Source organism: Ooceraea biroi, chromosome 7 (genome assembly GCF_003672135.1).
Source record: "Ooceraea biroi isolate clonal line C1 chromosome 7, Obir_v5.4, whole genome shotgun sequence".
In the NCBI taxonomy this organism is placed as follows: Eukaryota; Metazoa; Arthropoda; class Insecta; order Hymenoptera; family Formicidae; genus Ooceraea; species Ooceraea biroi.
This window is the reverse complement of record NC_039512.1, coordinates 5,167,966-5,176,687: the sequence shown is the minus strand read 5'-3', so window position 1 is coordinate 5,176,687 and position 8,722 is coordinate 5,167,966. Positions and strand designations below refer to the sequence as shown.

General features: G+C 36.1%; 1 protein-coding gene across 4 annotated transcripts; it reads right to left on the bottom strand.

Moving 5' to 3' along the window:
• Window positions 1–126: 126 nt before the first annotated feature.
• LOC105281992 (serrate RNA effector molecule homolog) lies at window positions 127–8,596 on the bottom strand. 4 transcript variants are annotated; one of them, XM_011343606.3, is made up of 16 exons: window positions 8,489–8,596; window positions 7,974–8,116; window positions 7,337–7,645; window positions 6,730–6,924; window positions 5,384–5,450; window positions 5,020–5,267; window positions 4,718–4,896; window positions 4,517–4,639; window positions 4,191–4,432; window positions 3,877–4,017; window positions 3,550–3,792; window positions 3,286–3,456; window positions 2,933–3,195; window positions 2,455–2,730; window positions 2,170–2,301; window positions 127–786 (listed from the first exon to the last, which is right to left on the bottom strand). In XM_011343606.3, exons 2-16 carry the CDS (start codon window positions 8,090–8,092, stop codon window positions 708–710), a joined length of 2,787 nt encoding a protein of 928 aa, XP_011341908.2. In that variant the 5' UTR covers window positions 8,093–8,116; window positions 8,489–8,596; the 3' UTR covers window positions 127–707. The 4 variants fall into 4 exon arrangements, with proteins under 4 accessions (XP_011341908.2, XP_011341911.2, XP_011341910.2 ...); XM_011343609.3 differs by having other exon boundaries at window positions 2,170–2,286; XM_011343608.3 differs by lacking the exon at window positions 127–786 and adding an exon at window positions 1,172–1,944.
• Between the last annotated feature and the right edge of the window lie 126 nt (window positions 8,597–8,722).

Here is an 8,722-nt window from a genome sequence, read left to right as displayed (position 1 = left end):
GTATGACAATACATGTATAAAATTTTCAAATTTTATTTATTAAATCTAGGGCCAAATATCCTTTTTTATAAATCTCATCCTCTTTTATCTTTTAATGGTTGTAAGGAAATAATGCATCAGTCAATCTCTCTTTTTACACACACGGTCCCTTTATATATTATGACATTAGACAATTTATTATATACGCTTACATGTTATAGATGATATCCACAAATACTAAAAGTATGCAATTTCATACTTCTACTTTATAAGGAAAATAGTTATTGATTATACTAGTTACACAAACAATTTTAATGAAGCCAATAGTGCACATTTTCGGACATCTACTTTTTATTCGCAAGATAAAAGTTCAAGTGATATGTATAAAATACATAATGCAAATTTTGTTTAAATATTTCGCATTTCCATCCACATATAAGATTGCATCTGCATATTTGTAGTCGTACAAATATTCTTGAAAGAAAGTTTTTTTTGTAAGACAACTCAGATAAACTAATGCACACTTCTTGACATATTTCTTATTTCTCCTTCACATATAACTAAATATTGTAATTACCAAATGTTTAAACCAAAACCTAATTAGTATTGTAAATACATAAGTGTGTAATGTGCATACTTCTGAACAACGATTTACATCGATATTGAAGTTTGAAACAATTTTAAACGGCATCCGTATCTTCAGATCACTCCTCTTACACGTGATCGTCTTATAGAAATTCATCTGGTTCTCGTGGTGCATCAAGATCTCGATAATGTATGACTGGTCGGAAATCACTACTACCGCCACTGCAATATCAAATGTTTATTAGGACAATATTAGAATAATATCGAAATATATTAGAGTACATATATTAAAATTAAATAATATATATTTTGCTAATAGTACAAATATATACGTATATGTATTTAAATTCAAATTTTAGATACATTTCATATTTACACATACATAAAAAACCAAGAACAGGTTTATGTATAGTTTCAGTAATTATTTACTTTTGTTTAAGTGCACTCAACAAAATTCATTAGTATTACACGTAGAATGATTTTTTTATACGTTTATTTTAGATACTATTTGGCAATTTGCAATTTGGATCGATATAACGTCAGGATTCCACATATAACATACGACACAGGAGATTTAAACGGAAATGGGATAAAATAAAATAACAAATTATTAGAATAACACACAGATAGGTTTATTTGTGATTTATATCATAAATTTACAGCATCGGTGGATCCTTGGACTCAAGGTAGCATCGTATAAAAAGTAATCTATCTATTACTTTAAGATCATTCTAATAAAATAAAATATTCTGTGCAACTGAAAATATGATTATAATTTCTTTTATTTTAGTATGCATAACTGGAAGAATATCGGATCTCGATGCGTATTAAACGTTATTAACTTCTCAAGAATGTTAATTTTTGTATTATTTTCCGTCTTTTATTAATGGGGGTGTTATGTAATTCTAAATAGATGTGTGTGTATGTACATATATATGTGTATGGGGTTGTAACAAAGTCCGTTAATTTTGTTTTAATGAAAACAAGAAATTCTGGAAAGGTGGAATCATGAAGCTATCACAAAAAAGGCAAATGTTAGGAGAACAAGACGGCGCATATGTAGTTAAATAAATGCATATATATACAATTTTGGTTTGGAATTTCACTAATTAAGATTACGAAGTTTTGTTGCAACCCAATATATATGTGTGTGTGTGTGTGTGTGTGTGTGTGTGTGTATGTATATATGCACATACACTTATACACCCATAGATAACTATGTTAATTGCAATGATCATTATTAATCATTTTTATCATTGCTTAGTCCCGGGGAAATTATTGGCATAAATTTTGACTTAGGAAACTTAAAACGTATCCATATCTAGCTGGTCCAAGTCATTATAACTAATAATAGGTCTTGATGTAGCATCCGGAGCAGCCCTGTAAAACAGTGTATCACCACGTTCAGTCTATCAATGGGCTGAGAATTTACTTGTGCTATGAGCGCATCTTAAACTTTGTCCTAATTGCAATGTAGTTTATACGCCAAAGCGTAGAAGAAATTTGAAAATGCCAGCTTTATCAATTTACCAACCCTACGAGTTATCTGGACGTATTCGCATTTAGTATTTTGCGTTAAAGCATATATACAGAAAATCGTCTTACCGTCCACGGTTAAATCCGCCTCGGTTGGAGCGTGGAGCACCGAATCCGCCAAATCCGCCACTGTAGCCGGAACCATAATTGCCCCGACCACCGTATCCACCACCGTAATTTCCGAATCTAGAAACACGTAGACTGTCGTTTATAGTGACTGTCGTCACGGTATTATTTTTGCATCTTCGATAGAAAAAATATATTACGTCACTAAATAATCTTTCTTATGATGTATACATTACAATAATAATTGTATTTACTTGTTAAATAATTTTAATTACTGTTTGTACTTACGAATTGCAGCCATACGGTGTGAAATTCTCGCGTGGCCCCTCTCTCAGTGGCGCCTTGTTACCAGGATGTTCAGGGAGTTGAGGCCTCTTTGGGTCTCGCAGATAATTGTTAAAGTACTCAGCTTCCGCTTTCACTTCAGCAACCTTCTCAGAATGTTTGTTGAAGATATGTTTGCGAATAAAATCGGGTCCTTTGAATTTTTTTCCACTAAGTGGACACAACCATTTGTCTTTCGACAATTCTTGGGTGTTGGCTTGCACGAATTTTTCTACCTCACTGTTTGAATATCGACAGGATATAGTTGAGGAAATATCATGATAAAATAAATTTTATCCATTATATACTAGTAATAATAAAGAATGGAAAAAAAATATTCGAAGAATTACAGGTGTGTGTATACGTATACGTTACTCTATGTATGTGTAAATATATAATCCAGACTTTTATGTTTCCCGTATCGCATAAAGTAAAAGGATACGCTTCAGCATTCTTCGCGCCTAGCTTATCGAATTCCTCGGCAGACAAAGTGGCAACTGGTTGCAGAAAGGCGGACATCTTGCTCTCGAAATTGCGACAGTATTCTGTCAATTCAGCGCTGGAAATTTTGGCGGTGGGCGGAGATCCCCTCACGTGCATTATTCCACATCTGTTTGGCATCTCGTCCTCGTTTGGATACTCGCAGTGATTATAGAAATCAACGGAATGGACAATTCGTAGATACAGCACTAATCGGTCTAATACCTGGAAAGGACAACCAACGTGTTCATTAACAATATACAGTTCGTTAAAGTAAGTCAGGTTTGATTTACTTTGCGCAAGATTAAAACTTACTTTAATTAGAACTGGGTCTCTCTCTATTGAACTATCGCCATCACCGCCTAACTGACCTTCTTCCTGCTCGCCTGACATACCCAGCAATTCCTCTTCTTCGGCTGACGCTTCTTCTATCAAATAGTCCGTTATATTCTTCAATACAGGGTTTTTGGACGACAATCCGAAAGCCTGAAAACGATGAAATGTAAAATTTCATATAATCGTGAATTAACTGTCTGTTCAAGTATCTTCATCGAAACACCATGTAAAAATTTTACTTACTGCTTGCTCGACTTCAGTATTTTGGGCAGTTTTGTTCTCCTTGTCTTCTTCTTGTTTCGACGCGCCTTCTTCTTTTTTCTCTTCGTTCCACAATCCTACTCTGTTGTCCAAATTGTAAACGATTTTGGCACTGAGTTTAATGTCGTGTCTGACAATTTGCTTGTGCGATGTTAAACCGTTCACGGAGCGGATACGTCGTGACAAGTCTCTGTTCACGATTGCACCAAGCTCGCAATCGCGTAACTGCACAAAAGACAAAGAACATCTGTCTCCGGTATTCTTTCTTGAGAGTGATCGAGTATGCAAAAGAGAATAAAGTACACTTACACGAATATTATTTAAACTCCAGCAGATTTCTTTGATGTTCACTTGTCTTTCGAAGGAAACCCAACCGCGGCGGAACCAACGTCTCTCGGGTTGTGGATCCGCTATAGCCACACGTAGAAATCCAGGGAATCGCTTGCACATCTGTCCGGTAAACGTCGTTACATAGTATCGGAAATATTGATAATCAATTTCGGCGAAGAATAATTCAAAGCAAAGGGAAAAGTGCGAATTACTTGTTCTCAAGAGTTTTTTTTAAAGATCTATTACAACTAGATAATAGTTCACGGATAAAAAAAAACAACATTCCAACTAACCGCTTCAACTTCTGCCTTCGTAATTGTCGGTGCTAAGTTACGGAGAAAGATGCTACTGGTTTTATGCAAAGCTCTTGGCTCTTTCTCTTTATCCTCGCTTGCCAAATCGATCACTGCTTCTGGCTCAATTGTAGACTTTTTATTATTCGCGGCCTCAGGTTCCGGCTTGTTTTCTTGATTCTCTCCTTTAGCGTCCCCTTCTTCGGCTTCCTCGTTATTGGCGTCTGCTTTTTCATTCGCAGCTGATAACAATAATAATTCGTGTAAATATAATATCATGACACCATGACGGTAGTTCACTTGAATACCGATTTCGCTCTACTTACAAGTCTCAGCTTTTGGTGTATCTGGTATATTGCTGTCACTGTCAGAACTGCTGCTACTGTTACTGCTACTGCTGCTAAGGCTATCGGAACGTTTACGTTTTCTCGACTTCTCTGATTTTTCCGCTGTAATAAAATTAAAATTAATTACGACGCATCAAAAGAGGAGAGTCTTTGCACGTGAAATATTTGAAGTACACGTACGAAGTTTATCGTCATTAGTAGTTTCCTTCACGTCTTTATTCTCGTCGTTTTCCTTCGTCTTGTTAGAGTCAGATGCTAGATTTTTATCTTTCTCAGAACTTTCCACCTCCATGTCACCGCTTTGACCATTTTTAGAGCTCTTTTCACTTTGTGGTTTGTCGTCTAATTTGCTTTTGTCGCTAAAACGAAACGGAAATAGAGAAATGTAATTATCGAGTATATTAATAAAATTATTATTTAATATTTTTCTCCATTTTATGCATCTCATTTATCTTAATAATCTGATATCTGATATGTAATACCCATTTTCAGATTTCTTCTCTGTCGAAAGTTTGCTCTTGTTATCTTCCTTCTCCTTCAGCATATCTTTAGCAATCATAGGCTTAGGTGGTTTGACATTCAACACTTGTAAATCTTCTTCTGTTCCTCCTTCCAGTTTAATGACTACAGCATCTAACACATGTAGCAGCGCATCCGCTTGATCAGCGTCAACAGACACTTTGTCTATTCCGTCCGATTCTAGCATCTCCAGAAACACCTCCACACGTTTCTGAAATAGAAGTGGAACTGTAATCTCTGTCACTCGGATAATCAATCAGATAAATATGCTAGTGACAACATTACAACAAAATGGATACACGTGCGCTATTATGTAGTTATATTTACCTTGAGCCCTGACACTTGTTCCTCCTTTCTCTTCACCGACTCCTCGGGATGATATTTTATTTTAAACCTGGCAAACACAATAGAGAGAATGCAATAAATGAACGCTGACGAAGTAAATAATCAGTATAATGATAATTGCAGAAATCTTGATAGTAACACACACGTACGTATAATTCAGTGGTGCAGCTAGTTCTGTAATTTAAAGAACGCCACGCGAGTGAAAACGTAGGTCAGATCAATACCTCTTTTTCTCAATATATGTATTGCACATATAGATATGAGATTTATAAAATAATTTTTTCATATTTATAGAAAAAAAGAGGTTAAGAAAATCATGGATTTTTAATATTTTATTTCCTCATATCGTGCATGTATACGCACATATATTTGTGAGGTAAAACATTTTTACATATTCTATATCAAACGTTACACTCACATTCTGCCTAGAGTGCAACACTTTTGTACTATGTCAGTGAAGCGCAGAAGAAGAGAGATTGTCAAGTAGAAAAACAAAACGTTAGTAAAGAACTTCTGAAGTTTGGCCTTCTTACGTCAATTAGAAAATAGTGAATTTATTTAAAGGTTATACGAGCTTCGATTAAATCCACAAATCATCATCCGTAATTTATGATCCCACATTTCTCATAAACAACCGAAAGTATATCTTAGATGATCGGTAATATCAACATTGTCAGAATGAAGCCTCACCTGCAGTCATATTTCTACTCGGATTTGGTTTTCTTGTCGATTCAGAGTCTTATCGTAAAGACAGTGTACTCAAATGTAAAAATAAATAACGGTTTTAGAACGCGGCCTACGCGAGCGGATTTGGGCTTTGCGCGCCCAGCTCGCAATTGATATAGCTACCTAACCAGCACACTGTCTTCAGCGATGCGCGCAACGCGGAATTCATAAAATATTGTACGAGAAAATAAACGAGCGAGATGACCCAAGGTATAAGGTGATGGCGGCGATATGCTGTAGGGATAGACAGAGCTGTTGTCACATTGTTTGAAATTAGCTACAATATTATGTCTGCAATTCATCAAAGATTATAAATTATCCTCCACATCTTCTCCAGACATGTAGTCATACATGCGTGGACCAAGTTCTTCGTCTTCAACAATGATCTCTAACAGTGGCCACGTTTGAAAGTATTAATTCTCTATACAGTTATGACAATACTGTATCAATTTTCATGAAAAATTTATCGTGGGTTTACTCAAGTAGGAAATAGAACATTCCAGCCACTGTACAGGTAAACTCATCACCTATTAATACTACGATGATAAAGTCGCTCGATTCTAGAGACGTGTTTAGAAAGAGAATCATAAAAATTAATATACCATTCTTCGTCCTTATGAGCGACAAAAAACTCATTGAGTTGCTGCCTCCTGAATTCCAACTTATACTCGTTGTAACGTTTAATCGCCTCCTCATCAGTAATCGTATCTTCCTGAGTACCGAGGAACGCTTTGAAGGACATCACAGGCGGCTGAGTCTCAACATTTGAGTTACTGAAATTACCAGCTACCTCCCGACTGAAAGCAGTATGTTGTTCATATATTACGTATTCATTGAAATAATTTTAACACTATTTTATGAATAATGATGAATTAACAGCAAATACAAAATTAATTAGACCATACAGCTCTTTATTGTTATATTAATAAAGTTTTACACACAAAGTATTCAGCACATTTGTTCAAAAATGTTTCTACTAAGTAACAGCACATTTTATTGTTTGCTCTGTATTTTATTTCAGTAAGGTTCTGTTTTGTGTGTATGTGTATATATTTTATACCTTAACTTGGCCAATAATCTTGGCGTCAAACGACTCCGTTTTGGAGGTAGCCTCATAAATCCTGCCCGTTTCATTATTTCTTATCTATCATGGTCCAGCGAGATTCAAAAGAGGAGAAAAACTATATATAAGGATGTGATAAAACAAACCTGCTGCTGTTACTATGGTTGCCATAGTGATGGTTGCCATGGTGAGGAGGCGGATAGTGATCGGGGCTCCATGAACTACTACCGCCGCCACCACCACCACCGCCACCACCGCCGCCGCCACCGCCGCCACTTCCGCCACCGTAATAATCGTGCCCGTATCTTGGCCTGTCATCCCAATCAAATCGCATTCTCTTCATAGGCGGTGCCATGTCTTGCGACCTCGCAGGACTGTAACGATCACGTCCCCCACCGCCTCCACCCCGGTATTCGCGATAATCGGGACGCTGCCTAGGACGGCTGGACCACTCTCTATGAGAATTCTTATTAGTATAACGAGAATAACTAGAATACAATAAAAAGAGAAACAAATATAAGCAAAAACTGTTTTATAATGATAATTTCATTTTCATGCAATGGAATTAAAAAACCAAAATAAAAGAAAAACGATTTTCAAGATAACACATGGTGCACATTATTGGAAACAAAAGAGGAATCTTATTTATTATGTATAAATTATATAAGAACGTATATTTTGTGAAATTATATTAAATAATTTAAATTATATTATATTAAATAACTAACTAAAAAAGTATAGTGTTGCGTATATATATATGTACATATATATATATATATATACCTATCAACCCAATCATCGCGCCTACGATCTTCTCTGCGTTCCCGTGAGTAAGATTCTGTTCTTTCACCCCTGAATTTATCGCGCCTTTTCCTATCATACTCATCATCAGAGTCAGCCATCTTCTCAAAACGCTAAATGTTTTTCTGCAATTGGAACATGAAAACAGACTTAATTAAAATATATAACGGTTCAGGTCATTGGAAAGGCCTTTGATATTTAAGGTTAGGTGTACACTCCCAGGCTAGACACTATGCTCCGAAAGCAAACAGCAGATGTTTTTTTTGCAGGTTGCCAATGAGAGTTTTAATAATTGGGAAATTTTTCCGTGAAAGCCAATAAAACGAACACGAAATTTCAGCATTTCAGTAGAACGCCGACAAAATTGACGAACACACTTTATTCAAAAGAGGCACAATGTAAATAACCATCGCTACGCACACTTCAACTTCGCTTTTCATCTGCGACATTTATTTATTAGTCCTGATAGCGTGGAGCAACTTGATAAATTCACTTACTGCAAATGCTACACGTTACCGAGAAGTTAAGACGACTGCCGACGAACCCTGCACTTTGCCGACAATCACAGTGAAACGTGAAAGGCCATGTACGCAGCTACTACAGTTGGAGAGACGAATCCCATTCGGCGGTACTCTCGTACGCATGCGTGATGCGTCAGCAATCACGTGACAGACAGGTCCGTAATTAGATGCATCGCCAAGCACTTTTTAGGAATTTATATATGGATTATG